Source organism: Patiria miniata, unplaced genomic scaffold, assembly GCF_015706575.1.
Source record: "Patiria miniata isolate m_02_andy unplaced genomic scaffold, ASM1570657v1 HiC_scaffold_18, whole genome shotgun sequence".
Lineage (NCBI taxonomy): Eukaryota > Metazoa > Echinodermata > Asteroidea > Valvatida > Asterinidae > Patiria > Patiria miniata.
The window spans coordinates 14,115,379-14,134,972 of record NW_024037056.1 but is presented as its reverse complement, the minus strand read 5'-3'; the positions used below and the strand labels follow the sequence as shown (position 1 = coordinate 14,134,972).

The following is a 19,594-nucleotide window of genomic DNA, read 5'->3' as shown; positions in this document are numbered from 1 at the left end:
TATCTAAGCACAAAGTAAAACTAAACAACACTGTATTTAATGTTATATTAAAAATCATTAAAGAGGCAAACTGAAAGTAAAAGAGAGAATCCCCCTATGAAAAAGTGGTCTCAACCGAGCGCCATTTTAAAAGCAGCGTGAAACGCGTACGCATGTAAGTTTTCATTCTTGTAATTTTGGTTCAGATTTTCCGTCTCAAATCCTGAAATTCAAGGATACACAATTGCTCAACGTGTACAGGGGAAAATATTGTCAGCTTAAGGTGTAATATTTTTTTAGTAAATTGCAGTTGTATGTGTTAAAACGTCAGATATGTTATGGTTATGCGTGGCGCACACTGACAGTACGAACCCCGACAGTACAATGTCAAGTCGCCCCAAGTGTGCCTCAGTTTCGCCCCCTTTGTCATGTAATATGTACAGTCGTTTTCCTAGTTCTGGATCGCAAACATTCAGTCGGCTTTCGGCTCAATTAATCCACAAATTCGAGTGACATTGGTTTAATAGTTAACCTTGAGTGAGGGAGATACACAAATTACTACAAAGTTACTTTCCAAATTTTTATTTTTTTTATTTTAGCTCTTCTGTTTAATTTTGAATTTTGTGACGTCAAAGAACGCAGTGGCTATTGTTACGGCAGCCGTAACGCATTTCCCATTTTCTATCGTTACGGTAGACTGCAACCTGGCAACTTTTATAAAAAAACATGACAAGAAAATATAAAATTAGAAGGAAAAAAGTGAATTTGAACTTTATGAAATTCGGACTTTATTTCCCTTTTAAAAAAAATCCTCCAAAGCCTCAGGTTAGAAAAGGAAAAAAATTCGAGTGCAAAACTGAGATTCGAACCCGCAACCTCGCGGTGCAAAATCCTACCCTCTATCGGATGAGCTGGCGCAGTGCTCGACAAAATGTGGGGAAACAAATAATTATATACCTGCGTGCGTATCAAAAAGATATCGTAGAGGGCGCTAAACAACGAGTGCCGTAACGATAGCCACTTCGGTCAAAGAAAGTACGATGGTGATGCCACTTTTTGTAGTTCTGGATTGGTTTATTCAGTTCCGGATCGGATCAAAAACTGCTTCGCCTAAAAAAACAAAAAATCAAAAAAAGGAAATCTATTTTTCAGCTAGAACCACCCCAAATCAAGCACATTAAATTTTCAAAAACTGTTCATTCAAGAGAATTCCAGCAAATTTTAAAAAGAGAATTAACATAAATGTTTATGAAAATTTTGTCTGCAGCGCGACGGCATGAACACACACGGACCGATAAAACCTTTGGCCCATCATAGAACACGTCACATAACGCGCTAAAGTTGGGTCCATGAATTTAGCCTTAAGAAAATGTTAAAATAATGGTAGCCTCCACATCTGTTTGGACAGAAAAAAAAGGGAACTTTTGATGCTGCGCATATGCCTGTTGAGTACTACATTTTGTTCTCTAGTATAATTTAGAAAAACCACCAGGACAGTAAAAACTAGCCATGGATAGTGATGATGAGAATGATCGTCGTCGTCGGGATAAGTTCCGTCGGGAACGAAGTGATTACAGCGATCGCAGAGACAGGGATAACCGGAGGAGAGATGACTGGAATGATCGGTAAGGTTTGCCAGACTTCCTGCGGGAATTGGGGAGGGCAATTACACAAGTTTCTTCCAGTTTAACGTTGATAGCAAGTGCTTCATCCAATGTAATCTTTTTAATGAGCACAGCTTGGTTTTCCTTCAGGGAAAAACATAATCACCACTGTAGCCCAAATTGTTTCTATAGGTTAGGCCAAAAAAAAAAATAAGTCGGTCTCTGGTCAGCGCGCGCGTCGCAGAGACAGGGATAACCGGAGGAGAGATGACTGGAATGATCGGTAAGGTTTGCCAGACTTCCTGCGGGAATTGGGGAGGGCAATTACACAAGTTTCTTCCAGTTTAACGTTGATAGCAAGTGCTTCATCCGAAGTAATCTTCTTAATGAGAGCAGCTCGATTTTCCTTCAGGTTAAAACATAATCACCACTGCAGCCCAAATTGTTTCCATAGGTTACCAATCATACCATAACTGGCCTGATGAAATCACAAAAGTCACAGATTTTCCAGACTTTTACGATTGGCCTTAAACAGATTTGGAATACTACTCAATTTTTGTTTAATATTTTGCTGTTAAAGTAGGCGACGTGATACCCGAGACCTGAGGGACTGGAACCGGCGAGACTATCAGGATCGTGGGAGACGGGACAGGTACAGCCCCCCTCCCAGGGACCTGAGCCCACCGTCCAAACGCATGAGGAGAGATTGGTAAGAGAGTGATGATGGGTGGGGTCTGGGTGGGGCAGGGCGGGGTCGTGGGAGCCGAGGTAGGGTGGGGCAGGGCGGGGCAGGGCAGATTGTGGAAAACAGGAAAGGTATAGTCTCCCCAGGGACCTGAGCCCACTGTCCAAATTCATGAGGAGAGATTGGTAAGAGAGTAATGATGGTTTGGGTCCGGGTGGGGCAGGGCGGGGCAGGGGGATTGTGGGAGCCGAGATAGGTACATGTAAATAGGTCACTAGGAAACAAGTGAATATTTTGTTTCCCTGTATTGAAAATTTGACGTGTTTGATTTTTATGAAATTGGTGTCAAATTTCCACAGGAAAGTCGGTCTAACAACTCATGAAGACTTTTTTAGGGTTACAATCACAAATAAACAGGTGCTTCTAAGTATGTGATTTTCCCAATTTTGTTTTAAACATTTAGGGATTCTGGCGGTGGTTACAATAACTACAACATGCCGTACGGCGGCGGTGGTGGCGGGAACCAGGGATACGGTGGGCACCAGCAGGGCCACGGAGGCTGGGGCGGAGGCGGGATGCATAATATGCAGCAAGGGCCTCACCATGGCAACCAGCAACAAAGGTAAGGATTTGAATTATCGTCATTGTCATCGTCACATCGGCTGGTCGTCCCAGAGGTGGACTTTTTGTTTTTTGATATCTGGGACTCTATGACTATGCGGACTTGTGATGGACTTGTGATTGAGTTGTGATTGACTTGTAATTGACTTGTGATTGAGTTGTGATTGACTTGTGATTGACTTCTGATTGACATATGATTGACTTATGATGGACTTGTGATTGACTTGTGACGACTTGTGATTGACTTGTGATGGACTTATGATTGACTTGTGATGGACTTGTGATAGACTTGTGATGGACTTGTGATTGACTTGTGATGGACTTATGATTGACTTGTGATGGATTATGATTGACTTGTGATGGACTTATGATTGACTTGTGATAGACTTGTGATTGACTTGTGATGGACTTGTGATTGACTTGTGATGGACTTGTGACGACTTGTGATGGACTCAACCATAACCTTTACATAAGATTGGTGAAAAACTTAAAATTTGTAAGAGGTTTGCGTCTACGTCTTTACTTTACAGGGGCGGGCCAGACCATGACCACGGTCGTGGCGGACCCCACGGCCCGCACATTATGAGCTTCAAGCAGTTCCTCGCATCGCAGGACGACATGATCGACGACACGGAAGCGGTGCGTAAGTACAACGAATACAAGGTGGAGTTCCGACGCACTCAGCTCAGCGAGTTCTTCCTGGCCCACAAGGAGGAAGAGTGGTACGTGATTGGTTCATTCCTTATTTCAAATGATGCTTTTTGTGCAAAGATTGTCAGTGATTGGTCAGTTTTGGGTGGCATGCACTGTGATTTGTAGATTAAAAAAAAATGGAGCAATTTTAAAAGAAATTGTGATTGGTCGTTTTTGAAGTTACTACTGAGAGGGACGATTTGTTCCTGGCATATTAAGAGAAATAGTAGTATTTGATTGGTTCATTTCAAATTTCAAAAGATGCTGATTGTACAACGATTGTCAGTGATTGGTCAGTTTCAGTCCCGTGCCATGTCATTGGTTGGTCAAAGGTTATGCGCATATATTATGTCATGGCTAATTTTTGTTTTCCCCCGGATTCTGTGATTCCTAAACAATTTTCACAGAGCTTCAAAACTCCAAGATTGATCATTTTAAAGTTCATGCTCTTTGCTTGCTTAGAAAGAAAATTACTTTTTTTTTTCAGAAGTGAAATTGCCTTTCAAGATTTGTTTGTTTGTTTACATGGTCTGCTTATGTTATCACTGGTGTGGAAACTGCTTTCTCAGTTGCCCTAAAAATAAGAGGAAAAGTGATTTTTCAAATTATTCAAAGAGAATTTCATAACTTGTTTCTGTTGACTGCGATCAACCCTAACCCCCTGGGCCCTTTGGCTAAGAACCATCCTCAATCCGGCAAAATCCTCCAATTGCCACCATGTTAAAATTGGATTCAGCCTCAGTCTTCCAAAATCAGCCGTTGTTTCTTGAATTTGTTCAGTGGAGGGGTGACCATTGCCTCAATCCATCAAAATCCTCCAACAATCACTATTTATGGGTTGAGGCAGTGTTGATGACATTCAGAAGCAGTGCGGATGATAGCGAGCTTATTGCAGGGCTCAATTATGCATGACTGAACATAAACAATGCAGGGTACAGCCTATGAACTCGACGCAATTCATCCGCCAAAATCAACCGACACCTTCTTGCCATTCAGCCTCAATCCTCCAAAATCCTCCAAAAACTGCCTGGAGGATTTTGGAGGCTTGAGGAAGGCTAGGGTGAATGATCTATTGTAATTTCATTTGAAATCGACATCCCCAACTTACTCAACCCAGTTCCACACCAGACTTGATTGTCTAACATTTAATACTAAAAACCTGTCTCTCAACAGCAAAGGTTCGTCGAGAATCAAGCTCCGGGAACGAAAAATACAACTCGTGATCGCTTTAGCTCGTAGGGACACTGCGCAAAAATGCAGTGTGATAGGGTTAGGGTCGTCAACAGTTGACTAGTCAAAATCTTAGCTCTAGGTCCCACGTTTGTTCCCCCTTTTTCTCGTGTCTCTGCGGAAAATTTGCCTGGACGGCCGACTTGACAAGAGAAAAATGATAAATTCCCCTTTACAAAAAGGGACGAGATGATTTGAAGAAAGCAGCGATGGTACGGGATGAGAGACCAAAACGGAATATTATATAAAATGGTTTGCTCCTTCGACCATACCCCTCACGAGAATTGCTTTGGCCTTGTGCATTGCTCGGTGGCAGATATATTGGCAGGTAGGGCACACCCCAATTATGGTGGTGGTGGTGGTGGTAAGATTTGCAAAGTCAAAACACTTTCCTTGAACACATCCCTTTCATGTTCCCCTTTCCTGACCACAATGTTCCGTAATTTTAAAATGTTGCATGCTGTGTCACGGCAATTTCCTTGAAGGTAGACAGTTCAATGGCATATTTCACAGGGCTCTTTCAGTCAGTGTTACGATGGCATCAGGATATCGGGGTATCCAGTCGTTCACTTGACACCCACGCCGAAAACGACAGGTTTGTCTCGGTGCGACATATGACAAAAACTAAACCCCTTACTTGAAACATTGTCACTGAAGTAGCCCTGTGTATGTGCTCCGTAAGTGCCACCATCAGAAACTTGCAAATGCTAGCCACAACACAACTGATACGCCAAAAACCTTCTTGTTCCATTTAAAACTCGCATTATTACGCATTACTTGTTGAAATTTAAAATACAAAGTTTGAAGAGCACACATACAGTTACTTATTGTTTTTCCGACAGGATAACTCAAAATTAGCGTGTTCTATATCACCAACACTGCAAGTAGTTTGCTTTTCACATCTGCATTTACAAATTGAAAATCTTAATCACATTGAAGAACAAAAAAAATGTTCAACAAAATGCATCTTCCCACCCCAAAATTAAAAAAAAAATTTTTTTTTTACCAATTCCCATAACCCAATTCCACTTTGATTAATTTATATATTATTGTTCGACCTTTCCATCAATTCCATGTTCTAATCCTCCATATTGTCGCTATTTTCCCATTTTTCCCCCCTGCGTGTCCGTCAAGGTTCCGCTCAAAGTACTACCCAGATGAAGCCGACAGGCTGAAAGCGGAGGGCCTGACGTCCGTCCGGCGACGCCTGCTGGTATTCTTGGAGCTCAACGAAGGAGACTGGATGGACAAGATGAAGCTGCAGTCTGATCGAAACGATGAAGTTAGCAGGATCCTTGACGCAGGTTGGGCATATTATCGAGAAACAAACCACCTAATTTCGATAAAAATCAATATATAAAAATTTGGGTTTATGTTTAAAATTTCATTTGAACTCACGTTGTGAGGTCTTACCAGGCACACTGGTGTGTATTGGACCGATGCAGTTTGCAAAAAGGCGACATTTGAACGATTTGAGACTTCCTTGAAAACAAAATACAAGAATATTTTTGTTTTCTTTGGCCAGCTGTTATCAAGCTGGAAGGAGGAACGCCCTTGGATCTCAAGGCTCTGGATCAGCAGTTCCTGTCGCCACGGCGACGGATGACATCAGAGACTCTGGGCTCGGCTCACAGCCCGAGGAAGGCAGAGGTTAAGAAAGAAAAAGAGGAGTGAGTGAAACAGTTTACAAATATGGACTGAGTAAAATAGTACTTCAATATTGACTGAGTAACATAGTATTCAAATATTGACTGAGTATTGTATTCAAATATTGACTGAGTGAAATAATATTGTACAAATATCAATTGACTGGGTGAAATGTATACAAATATTGACTGAGTGAAATAGTATGCAAATATTGACTGAGTGAAATAGTATACAAATATTGACTGAGTAAAATAATATGCAAATATTGAATGAGTAAAAATAGTATACAGATACTGACTCCGCAAAGTAGTATAAAAATATTGATTGAATGAAATAGTATACAAATATCGACTGAGTGAAAAAGTATACAAATATCAACTGAGTGAAATAATATAAATATTGACCGATTGAAATAGTATATGATAATATTAATACCGTTTCCATAGGCACATGTGTAATTTCAAGCTACAGTCAAGTAATCAGGAAGTAGTCTAACATGTTAGTTTTGCTGTGGTTCCATCAGAATCAAGGTAGAGGTAAAAGAAGAGAAACCAGCATCCACCGTTAAGGAGGAAGTCAAGAAAGAAGCTGAAGACAAGAAACCAGACGAGGCAGAGGTAGGCGTCATCAGTTGATTCTTAAATGTCTCAGAATAGACTTGAACTCAAATATACTCAAGAATAGGTTCAAAATATATTTGGCGTCGCGTTTCCGCTCAGAATGTGGTCGGGCACATTTACATTAAACTGGTACTTCGCGCCTTACGCGTGTGAATCAGTGTGTACGTGCACTACATACACCCAGAGGACCGACAGACAAATGGAGAACAACAGATTCTTTCTTGTCCTCTAGAGTTCATCTTTTGTTGAAAGCGGTCCTCGAATGTGCGTTGATGTGCTTAGTCTATGGGAGAGTGTTGTATTACAGGGACACGGGGAAAGACAATGGCTAGTCCTCGGGAGTTATGTAAAACTCGACTGTGCGCACATGGTGTGTCTTTCCCTCACACCTTTCATGAGTGGTGAATAGCCCCATCTATTGTGCATGCACATAGTCCATTGACTTTGAAAATTATAGTTTTAATGTTTGGTACTTTACTCCTTTTTTTAACAGATTGTCTCCCCAAAGAAGGAAAAGGTGCCAGAACCCGAGGCAGAAGGGGACAAAGAACCGAAGACAAATGGAGAAGAGAAACCACAGGTAATTATAACATACAAATGTAAATTCATCTGTTGTGCACAAATTTCATGTAAAAGAAGTTCATATGCACAGTAAAAAATTGAGTTATACTGTTACAAATACAAAGAATTTTAAAGTTGGGTAAAGAAATTGACTGGAGTGGGGGTTTGAACCTGCAACATTTTTGGGGGGGTTAAAAAGTGATTATTATCCCCCCGATTGTCAAACAAACAGTGAATTCTGGAATTTTCTATCTTCTTTTTTGTGTATACGTGGCCAAGAGTTCACTTACAGTGTCTAAACTCTTCAACATGAAACACTTTTTTCTTTTAAAAAAATTGAAGTTTGTACTATTCGAATCTGAGCAGTATTGTTCGTGTGACTTTTGACCTACGTCTTCTATTACAGGCCGGCGCAGAGAAACGAGGAAAGAAACGTAAGCGACGCCACGACAGCGATTACGAGAACGACAGCGGCAGTAGCAGCAGCAGCGGTAGCATCAGCAGTGGCAGTGAATCGGAATCCGAACCTGAACCCGCCCCTCCAGGTTAGGCCCCGCCCATTTTGTGGGGAAAATAATCACGCACTCTCCTTTTTTGATCGTACTTCACAAATATTACTCTTCCAGTTACAAAATAGGTTTTAAAGTCTCAAGCTACAACTGGAGTTGGGAACTTTGTTTCTTTGTGAAAGTACGGTTAGTGGTTTGTGACCCATGATCAGAGGGTCAGGGGTTCGAATGCAGCTGTAGGCCATATGTTGCCTCTCTCAACCCAGGAGTATAAAAGGGCACTGGCATTAGCCTGGGAGTAACCTGCCATAAACTGGTAGCTCTATTAGTTTGTCCCCATAGCACAAGAAATTTACTTTATAAAAATGTTTTATCTTGGTTAATTTGAAGGCATTGATGATGACGTCCTTCCGAGCGACAAACTCGAGGAGGACAAAGCGGCAGAGAAAGCTCGGAAGGAGGCGGAAGAAGACGACGGTGAGCTGAAGGAGGGCGACAAGGATGGCGAGGAGGGGGAGGAGATTCCTGTGCCCCGCCCACTCCACAAGACCTACTCTCTCTTCATCAGGAACGTCTCCCCCATGATCACCAAAGGAGAGATCGTCTCGGTAAGTCTCCAAATTTTCATCACATTAAAAAAAGAAAATGATTGAAGTTTATAACAAAGATATATAAAACCAGCCTGAAAAGATGGACCCAACATTCTCAGTTTATGATATTATTGAGACTCAGAAACTCACTAAGTGACTCAGTGACTTAGTGACTGGCTGAATTGAGTTGATTTGATTTGAATTACTGCAGTTGGTACTGCAATAATTCGAAAAGTTAGTGTGGAGCTTTACCCTCCTAGTGGGAAGACAATATTCAGACCAATGATTAAATCTTTTAAAACCCCGCAGGTCAGTTTCAGGTGAAAGGATATGAAGTGTTATACTGTCTCACACAGAGGGTCACTGCACTAAAAACAGCACTGTGGAGAGCAGTGAAGCGTGACTGAATCTGCCTGCTTGCCCTGCGCTTAACCACGCAAAAGACTAGTGCAAGGATTTGAAGTGTTATGATAACACTTCAAATACTGTTATCCATACTCCACAGAAGATTACCTCAAAGGAATTTGAAGTGTGGGTGCTAACTCTATGGCTATGGATTTGCAAAACTTGAAGGCTTGTGAAGTGAAGACGACTAGAAGGGTTAATGAAACTTGTTCTCTGTCAAACTTCTCTCCGTCAGTTGTGCAAGAGGTACCCTGGATTCATGCGAGTGGCTCTGGCTGAGCCTCAGCCCGATAGGAACTTCCAGCGACACGGCTGGGTGACCTTTGACCGGAGCGTGAACATCAAGGAGATCTGCTGGAACTTGAGTAGTATCAGGGTGAGTAGGCTAACTGGACACTTAACTAGCGTGCGGGCATTTTCACTAGCCCGCATATTTCTTTTTTATAGAGTGTCTCATAAACAATGTGCATACATGTAAAACGTGTATCCTGAGGTAATCTTGTCAGTGTTTTTAATAATTTGAACCTAAACAGATAAAAAAAAATGACACAAATTGATCAAGGTTTGCTTTCTGAATTTAATGATGTACTTCTTCCTTTCATCTTTGCCGTAGCCCAATAATTTTTGACTCACCAGCTGGGCTACTTAAGGAATAGTTTGACTAGCCTGCTGCTGTTTTGACTAGCGTTTGGCCAGCGGGCTACCGTGAATGTCGAACCCTAGAATTAAATTATCAATTTATTTCTGTGCTTAAAATCTGAATGAAGTTTGAATGCCTACATTTTGACATTTTCAGCTGAGGGAGTGTGAGCTGAGCCCCGTGGTCAACCGCGACTTGGCCAACCGCATCCGCAGCGTCAGCGGCATCACGGCCCACAAGAAGATCATCCGCTCCGACCTCAAGCTCGCCGCCAGATTAGTCCAGCAGCTGGACGACCAGCTCCGCCTCTTCCGTCCCGAGGAGGAGGCACGGTACATGCGGGAGGAGGCCGAGAAGAAGAAACGCAAAGAGGAAGAAAAGAAGAAGCGAGAAGAGGAAAAGAAAGATGAAGATGATGGGGAGAAAAAGGAGGAGGAAGAGCAACGGGAGAGCTCTGCAGAAGAGAAGGAACCAGAATGGGTAAAGACAATTTTTTAGCACAACTTTTTTTAAGACGTGAAACAAATATACACATAGAGCAGCGGTGGAGCACAGGATTCATGATCGTGAGCTTGTGGGTTCGAGCCCCGCCGTGGCCATGCGTGTTGTGCCCTTGAGCAAGGCGCTTTGCCTCAATTACTCCTCTAAACCCAGGTGTTAAATGGGTACCGGCATTATTCAATGCTGGGAAGGTTCCCAGGTACAAGCAGTAGTGCGTCTAGGAAAAGTGTACTCAAATATGAGAATGTGCTTGAGTAAGAACCTAAAGAATTTCTTCACCTTGAAATTATTTGCTGGTAACATTCTTTCAGCAATTTACTGATGATTTAAAAAAATAATTCTAATTTTTCTTCTGCTTTCGATTATCAGATTATCATTCCGGCAAAGTATAAGTCCAACCCAGTCCTGGAGAACATCACAGATTACCTGGTGGAGGAAGTGAGTGCAGAGGAAGATGCTCTGATGGGAGCCAAGCCAGAGGAGGAAGGAGAAGAGAGTAGCGGCGAGGTGCTGTTCCTCAAGGATGAGGAGCTGAATAAGGTCAGTCCTCCCAGAGAACCTCACGCAAAGTGTGCTATGAGGTTACTGAGGAGTGAGGAGTGTATCACTTATTTTTAACATCTTAATTTTCTCAAGCTTCTTGTTCACATATTGGCAGATACATGTTACACCAAAGAGCTGTTGCATGACAACCACGTCTGTATGCTTTCTCTTTGAGGTTTTGCACGCTTAACCTCAACACGAGGCTGTGTAACCTCACTATGAGGTTTAACCTCTATTTCACTCCTCCCGCAGGTTCTGGATCGTCTGCTGATGTACCTTCGCATCGTACACTCCGTGGATTACTACAACACCAGTCAGTATCACATTGAGGAGGAGATGCCCAACCGCTGCGGTATTATGCATACGAGAGGACACAACCCGCCCACCCGAATCACGCACAAGGACTGTGAGTAATAGGCTATGCCCCGCCCACTAAGCCCCGCCCACTCAGCCTTGCCCAGTAGGCCCCGCCCACTCAGCTCCGCCCACTCAGCCTTGCCCAGTAGGCCCCGCCCACTCAGCCCCGCCCGCTCAGCCCCGCCCGCTCAGCCCCGCCCGCTCAGCCCCGCCCACTCAGCCCCGCCCGCTCAGCCCCGCCCGCTCAGCCTTGCCCAGTAGCCCCGCCAAGTAGGCCGTTTTGGGCTACAATTTCAATTGGCCAGCAGTTTGAATACAGTTTCAGACACGAATACTGCTTAGACAAAAGTGACCAAGAAATTAAATTTTGAGTTTGTAACTGCACGTAATATGCACTTACAATGGACAATTTGTCAGGTGACCATAGGCAATTGAATGGAGGTTAGTTAATTGTTTTTTCATTTTTCTTCCAACAGTGACAACCTGGATCAGCAACTTCGAGACCAAGCTGTCCTCTCTCCTGAACGCCGCCACCATCATACCAGACGAAGAATTGGTCAAAATGGGCAAGAAAGACCCAGAATCATATCCTTTATGATTTTCACAGACAATCGCAACCATCCCAGATCCTTCAAAATCCACCAGAAGGTTTGGAGGGTTTTGAAGGATTGAGGAAGGCAGAGCGCAGCCACTATTACTCACAGTTCTACTTGAAACTTGGTATGTACAAAGAGTGGGCCATTGGGTTCCTGCACAGTGCAGGATTTTGTAGGATTGAGGAATGTAGAGCCCAGCCACTATTACTTTACATGGGGCTTAATGCGCCTTGAAACTTGGTGGGTGCAGAGAGAGTACCATTGGGTTCCTGCACAGTGGAGGATTTTGGAGGGTTTTGTTGGAGTAAGGAAGGTAGAGCTCAGCCACTAGTCCTTTTGAAACGGCTTAGTCCCCTTGAAAACAGAAGTACAAATAATTCTCTGTCAGTTCCTTAACCGTTTGGTCGTTTCCACGGAGGTTGAGAAGTTCGTCAAGGCAAACACCCAAGAGATCGGCAAGGATAAGTGGCTGTGCCCGCTCAGCGGCAAGAAATTCAAGGGGCCGGAATTTGTCCGGAAGCACATCTTCAATAAGCACGGCGACAAAGTGGACGACGTCAGAAAGGAGGTTAGCGAAAATATGTTTGACTGTTTTTACTGTGTGGTTTTGTGGATTCGTGGAGGAATAAGAACAATGTAAGACAATGTGCATATAGTATAGTACCACTACGTTCTAATGTGATTATTTAAAAGAAAAATTAAACAGAGATATGAACATGAGATTGTTTGGCCCAAAGTGGACTTCAATGACAGTAGCAGTTTGCATTCTTGCCACTAGGGGGCGCTGTTACCTGTACAATACAAACTGCCACTTAAAAATTGATCGTAATTATTTTTTTTTTCGTAACAGGTTACATTCTTCAACAACTACCTGAAAGACACCAACCGCCCATCACTTCCTGAGCCCCTGTCCCAGAAGCCCCCGGGGGGTGGGGACAGGCCCGGTCAGGGTGACATGCAAGGGGGTGGGGGAGGCATGGGCTACCAACAGCAGCAGCAGCAGCAGCAGTTTGGGGGGCCTGCGATGGGGTACGGCGGTCAGCAACAAGGGGGGAATTTCGGCAGCAATCGCGGCTTCAATCAAGGTAAAACTGGCCCTGTGTTCATATCAGTGTTGTAGCTGGGTCTATCACAGGTCCTCAAAATTCCTCACAAGTCCTCCCTAGTCCTCACAAGTCCTCACAAGTCATCACAAGTCCTCATAAGTCCTCACAAGTCCTCCCTAGTCCTCACAAATCCTAACAAGTCATCACAAGTTCTCACAAGTCCTCACAAGTTTTCACAAGTCTTCACAAGACCTCACAAATTCGTACAAGTCCTTACAAGTCCTCACAAGTCCTCATATGTCTTCACAAGTACTCAACAGTCCTCACATATCCTCACAAGGACTGTGTCTGTGAGCTCCCTATTTATCAATGTCTTTAAAAAAAATTCGTCACCAGGTCCTCAGTTTGGGCACCAGCAGCAGCAGCAGCCTTCGTTCCAGCGTGGTGGTGGCTACGGCGGGGGATTCAACAGGCAACGCACTAGGTAAGAGAATAAGAGACGCTGTCAGGTCTTGATTGAGAACCAGAATGCTGAAGACCATGCTGTGTTCCAACCTTTAAGCACAACAGTCACGAGTCAATCACAAGTCGATCACAAATCAATCACAAGTCAGTCACAAGTCAATCAAAAGTCTGTCACAAGTTGGTCGTAATTCAATCACAAGTGAGTCACAAGTGAGTCACAAGTCAATCACAAGTTAGTCACAAGTGAGTCACAAGTCAGTCACAAGTCAGTCACAAGCCAGTCACAAGTCAGTCACAAGTCAGTCACAAGTCAGTCACATGTCAGGCACAAGTCAGTCACAAGTCAGTCACAAGTCAGTCACAAGTCAGTCACAAGTCAGTCACAAGTCAATCACAAGTCAGTCACAAGTCAATCACAAGTCAATCACAAGTCAATCACAAGTCAGTCACAAGTCAATCACAAGTCAATCACAAGTCAATCACAAGTCAGTCACAAGTCAGTCACAAGCCAGTCACAAGTCAATCACAAGTCAATCACAATTCAGTCACAAGCCGGTCACAAGTCGGCCACAAGTCGGCCACAAGTCAGTCACAAGTCAGTCACAAGTCAGTCACAAGTCAGTCACAAGTCAGTCACAAGTCAGTCACAAGTCAGTCACAAGTCAGTCACAAGTCAATCACAAGTCAATCACAAGTCAATCACAAGTCAGTCACAAGTCAATCACAAGTCAATCACAAGTCAATCACAAGTCAGTCACAAGTCAGTCACAAGCCAGTCACAAGCCAATCACAAGTCAATCACAATTCAGTCACAAGCCGGTCACAAGTCGGCCACAAGTCGGCCACAAGTCGGCCACAAGTCAGTCACAAGTCAGTCACAAGTCAGTCACAAGTCAGTCACAAGTCAGTCACAAGTCAGTCACAAGTGAGTCACAAGTCAATCACAAGTCAATCACAATTCAGTCACAAGCCGGTCACAAGTCGGCCACAAGTCGGCCACAAGTCAGTCACAAGTCAGTCACAAGTCAGTCACAAGTCAGTCACAAGTCAGTCACAAGTGAGTCACAAGTCAGTCACAAGTCAGTCACAAGCCAGTCACAAGTCAGTCACAAGTCAGTCACAAGTCAGTCACATGTCAGGCACAAGTCAGTCACAAGTCAGTCACAAGTCAGTCACAAGTCAGTCACAAGTCAGTCACAAGTCAATCACAAGTCAGTCACAAGTCAATCACAAGTCAATCACAAGTCAATCACAAGTCAGTCACAAGTCAATCACAAGTCAATCACAAGTCAATCACAAGTCAGTCACAAGTCAGTCACAAGCCAGTCACAAGTCAATCACAAGTCAATCACAATTCAGTCACAAGCCGGTCACAAGTCGGCCACAAGTCGGCCACAAGTCAGTCACAAGTCAGTCACAAGTCAGTCACAAGTCAGTCACAAGTCAGTCACAAGTCAGTCACAAGTCAGTCACAAGTCAGTCACAAGTCAATCACAAGTCAATCACAAGTCAATCACAAGTCAGTCACAAGTCAATCACAAGTCAATCACAAGTCAATCACAAGTCAGTCACAAGTCAGTCACAAGCCAGTCACAAGCCAATCACAAGTCAATCACAATTCAGTCACAAGCCGGTCACAAGTCGGCCACAAGTCGGCCACAAGTCGGCCACAAGTCAGTCACAAGTCAGTCACAAGTCAGTCACAAGTCAGTCACAAGTCAGTCACAAGTCAGTCACAAGTCAGTCACAAGTCAGTCACAAGTCAGTCAAAAGTCAGTCACAAGCCAGTCACAAGTCAGTCACAAGTCAGTCCCAAGTCCATTGCAAGTTTTTCAGACTTGAGTCAGCGTTCAAGCTATTTACGCGATAGACATTATTATTCTCCTATTATTTGTGATTTACTTGTATTATTTGTATTTTCCACCTACTCTGTTTGTGACCCCTCATTGAATTAAGTGCTGTGTGGGCGACAGCATGCTCCGTAAAATGTACGAAATATTGTCTTCTAGAAACTGCTTAGTTTCTAGAAGGTTTTGTCAAAACCTTCCATCACTCAGCACTTTCCCCCTTTGACTTTCAGATTTACGAAACGCGGGGATCAGCTGTCGACAAGAAAGTACGTTACATTCCTTATTCTGTGTGTCAGAAAAAAAAATCTTAAAAGAGTAGGACATTGATGAGAAATTTGACTCCTTTCCTTTGGAAGATCAAATCTGCACAACGGCTCTAGGTAGCACTTTTTGAGGAAAGCAGGTTCTTGTGATCTTGGAGTTTCAAAGAACGTTAGACGACACAGTGTGCAGCATAAATTTTCCAAAATGTCAGTTTAGAGAGAATCAAGTCTCAAAGAGAGATACAAATCCACAGGATATTCTAACGCAGTGCCACACGACAATTTATACAGACTAGGCACGCAATGTTACAGTTGATTGCATGCTCAAACCGCAAAATGCTGAACCAAGGATAAATTATAGATTAAAGTTGTTTTAAATTTTTTTCACACATTTTGTGCATGGTTAGTTTGTCCAGTATGGGCCTTATGCACACGTTGGCTAGTTTTGTCATGTTCCCTGAATGTATTTCATCAATTGTGAACTGTTGAATGGGATGGTGCCAGACTATTTATTCACTATAGCCCCACTTTAATTTTTTTTTTAATGTGGCTTTAAACGTTAGAGTATGTTTAATTAGCAGACTGGTATTAATTTGTAACGTCATTGCTTTCATTTCTCCACACAAGTTCCAAAAAATGAAGATTTTACCTCGCTCTCAAGCCAATATGGCCGACTTGTGAATAAGGACCATATTGTAATGACGGTACTGGGTTTTGCTTCATCTGCTCAGTGTAGCATTCAGTTGTACGACCTTCCCTTCCCCTAAAAGTAAACAGACAAACAAACAAAATGAAACAAGACAAACAAACAAATTAAAAAGTTAGATATTTTGGAATGTTTCTTGTCCAATTCAGAAGTCTTTCGCTAAATATTTTTGCAGTTACCATCTATGGTACCACTGTTTAAAAAAAAAAATTGACATCACTCCAAAACAAAAGCAATCGTGCTCCAAGAAAGGCAGAGAATGACCCTTCATATTTTACAGAAACTGGCTATTTGAAAAATTAAAAAAAATCATTGTTGTAATAAGAGATGCGTTTATAACCCTTCCCGAACCATTCCAATATGAAGCCAAAAAGAGATATGTTACCCTAAAAAAAGAGTTACTGCCTTTGTCTCATTGGATATTCCTGGATTAATTATTCATAGTGCAGGGCCACCGACAGGAACATATTAATCACATGGACTACTGCCCACGGATTCCTTTTTTTCCAGCATGGACATTTTTTTTGGGGGGGGGGGTTTCTTGTCTGTAAATTCATTCATTTGCGGTTCGCGTGCGTCACTTTTGCATTATTAATTATGTGTTGCCATGGCAGTTTCCGGCCCTTAAAAAAACATGAGGTTTGACATAAATTTTACACTAAATGACTATTGTTAGAATTAATGGAGTGTGACCTTGTTTCCATGGGTACGATCTTGCTGCGCCATGTTGGTTCCCATCATGCCTTGCGCGATCTTAACCCCTGGAATTGTGTAATTTAAATATCCCACTATTCGGCACATTTAAATTAGGACTGCAGTCGATGTATTTAATGCGCGATGCGGTGCTGCAAATTTTGACAGTTTTTTTGGGTAGAATCAATCCTTTCAAACATAAGATTTTGATATTGCATTATTTCATAAAAATTGATATTCAATGTATGTAGCTCTGTCTTTCCTTTACAACGCAAGATACAGTTTTTGGGGGCAAAAAACGAGGCATCCAGAATCCATTTCATACAGGCATCGCGCTGTTTTGAAGAAAAAAAATCTTACGTAACACGTAATGTGCAGGATATAAGTCGTGCAGTCTTGGAAATACGCGCGCAGTATGCTCTGAATATTCAATCAGCATTGTTTACGTATTTCTCATGGCCAGGGGTTAGTAAAGGAACGCACACGTGCCCATGGAGTTGAGGCTGATGGAGTGCAAAAAAACAAATGGCAGATTTTTTGTTACCTCTCACCTGATTGTCTAAAGCTATGGCAGGCCTAATGGAACATTACTCATTCCCAGTGGAAATTGCATTTTTCTTAGACCATGCAGGCTGCTTGCTGCCCACAATCCATAGATTGGCTCAGCCTACTGCTCAGTTATATCCAAGTTCACAGAAAGCTACCTGCCAATCACATTAGGCGTTATATCCTCCTTTAGGAAATGGCCAATCAGAATGCACGTGTCATTTCCGACAGCTACATTTAGCCAATCATGAAGCCTGTGAGAGATTGTGAAAAGACCCTATTGGTTACATCAGAAAAAAGTAATAATTTGCTATGATTTGGGTTTTGAGTAGGTAAGCATGGTTGTAGATTGTCTAACAGTGTTCCGCGGTTTAATAGGAGAAAGAATTGAACCTAGCATTTTGAACAAAAAAAATTTAGTCCGTCTTCATTTTTTTTTCCCTTCTTATATTTACAGAGATCCAAGACACATCGTGAACTACCGGGATCTTGATGCGCCAAACGATGACGACTTCTTTTAAAAGTCAAGTAAGACTCTGGTCAACACTGTCCAAAACCCCCATCCCCATCCCTACTCCCATACCCTCCCCCACCCCCACCCCCACCCCACCTCTATCGTCTCCCCCACCCAAAATGTTCCTCCCCCTCCCTAAAAAATATTCGTCACCCTTACATGGCAGAAAAACAAAGCAATGGCCCAAAATCCTGGGGATCATTGTTTTCTGCAACACCATCCACCGTTGTATCCCCTCCTCCAAAAAATGTGAAATAACCGAAGTACTTGGAGGTCAATTTGTTCTGTAACACCACTCGGTGTGAAACATTATTTGTGAGTCCAAGTTTTAACATTTGTAATAACCTGGCTTGTCAAATGGGTGTGTTTAGGGGTTAATGGGGGGGGGGGCAGTTAAGTTTTATAATTTTTTTAATTTTGTTAAGGTCAAACTCTTCAACTTTCATCGGTGTTTTAAAAAATACTGGATTCGTACAAGAACACATACAAGTGGACTGAGAATGTGGTTAACAAATTCTGTGTAGTTGTGCAAGCAAGCGTTAATCATTAATTATTTTCTGGTGGTGTTCAAAGTAAATGTTTAGTAAATAATTTTTTAACAAGATAATTTGCGTTTTGTAAAAGACTGTGTTTGCTGTAGAGATGTGCTCTGTATATTAAAAAGTAAAATCTCTGTGGTTTAAAATTAAAAAAAACCTGTAATTCAATGTGCTGTTTTCAGTTTTGTGAGAATTAAATTGAATTTTGATTTTTGCTCGGAAAATGATCCATTTCTGTATGCTTGGTTTTTAAATAAAGAGGATTACATGTTCTCGGTCGAAGGTTAGAAATGTGTACGAGTTGATGTATTTGTTTGAATTAGCCGTTTGTATACTTATTTAAATATTTATTACCAATCGATGCATAAATCACGAAATTTATGCTAGTCATGCATATTCATGATAAGTCATGTAATTTATAACCACTGGTCCGTCTTGATTGGTCAGTATTGCTAAATCATGTATGCATATTTATGCTAGCTCATGCATATTCATGACAAGTCATGTAATTTATAACCACTGGTCCGTCTTGATTGGTCAGTATTGCTAAGTCATGTATGCATATTTATGCTAGCTCATGCATATTCATGATAAGTCATGTAATTTATAACCACTGGTCCGTCTTGATTGGTCAGTATTGCTAAATCACGTATGCATATTTATGCTAGCTCATGCATATTCATGATAAGTCATGTAATTTATAACCACTGGTCTGTCTTGATTGGTCAGTCTTGCCAAAGGTAATCCACAATGCCACTGACACATCCAGAGAGTCAAAAAAGAAAGTGACTCAGAAAAGAATATTTAAAAAATAGGTGGTTCGGTCCATTCAATACAACTAGCGTAGGAATGAAGTATGTGTTGTTGACTAGTAACTGAACATTTCACGTGATTTGCATAAGATTTCTGTATTGTAATAGAAAAGTCACAGAATTCAGCTATCCACCACCGATTATTTATCGATACGCATTGATGAAACCTTTTAAATATGAACCATGGAGGTTTTCTATGCCTGAATGAACGAAAACTTGCGAAGGAAAAGCGTACAGGCAAAAAATGACCATCACTTCAGAAATAGACTTGATTTGGTCTTCATATACTCAAAACAAAAAATCTGACATAAAGTTTCAGTCTTGACTCAAAATTATTAAAATCTCAGTTGCATTTGAATGCCCGTGGGTAATCTCGGGT

General features: G+C 42.2%; 1 protein-coding gene across 4 annotated transcripts; it reads left to right on the top strand.

Annotated features, from left to right (window-relative positions):
• The first annotated feature begins 50 nt into the window (after nucleotides 1-50).
• Nucleotides 51-18,690, top strand: LOC119724743 (serrate RNA effector molecule homolog). 4 transcript variants are annotated; one of them, XM_038195936.1, is made up of 21 exons: nucleotides 51-154; nucleotides 1,450-1,604; nucleotides 2,167-2,292; nucleotides 2,732-2,890; nucleotides 3,420-3,611; nucleotides 5,947-6,116; nucleotides 6,338-6,482; nucleotides 6,983-7,076; nucleotides 7,573-7,659; nucleotides 8,047-8,185; nucleotides 8,540-8,757; nucleotides 9,380-9,520; nucleotides 9,941-10,264; nucleotides 10,655-10,825; nucleotides 11,081-11,234; nucleotides 11,662-11,770; nucleotides 12,196-12,349; nucleotides 12,632-12,866; nucleotides 13,224-13,311; nucleotides 15,373-15,408; nucleotides 17,808-18,690. In XM_038195936.1, the coding sequence occupies exons 2-21, from the start codon at nucleotides 1,489-1,491 to the stop codon at nucleotides 17,869-17,871; spliced, it is 2,922 nt and encodes a 973-aa protein (XP_038051864.1). In that variant the 5' UTR covers nucleotides 51-154; nucleotides 1,450-1,488; the 3' UTR covers nucleotides 17,872-18,690. The 4 variants fall into 4 exon arrangements, with proteins under 4 accessions (XP_038051864.1, XP_038051863.1, XP_038051865.1 ...); XM_038195935.1 differs by having other exon boundaries at nucleotides 2,164-2,292; XM_038195937.1 differs by lacking the exon at nucleotides 15,373-15,408 and having other exon boundaries at nucleotides 2,164-2,292.
• The last annotated feature ends 904 nt before the right edge of the window (nucleotides 18,691-19,594 follow it).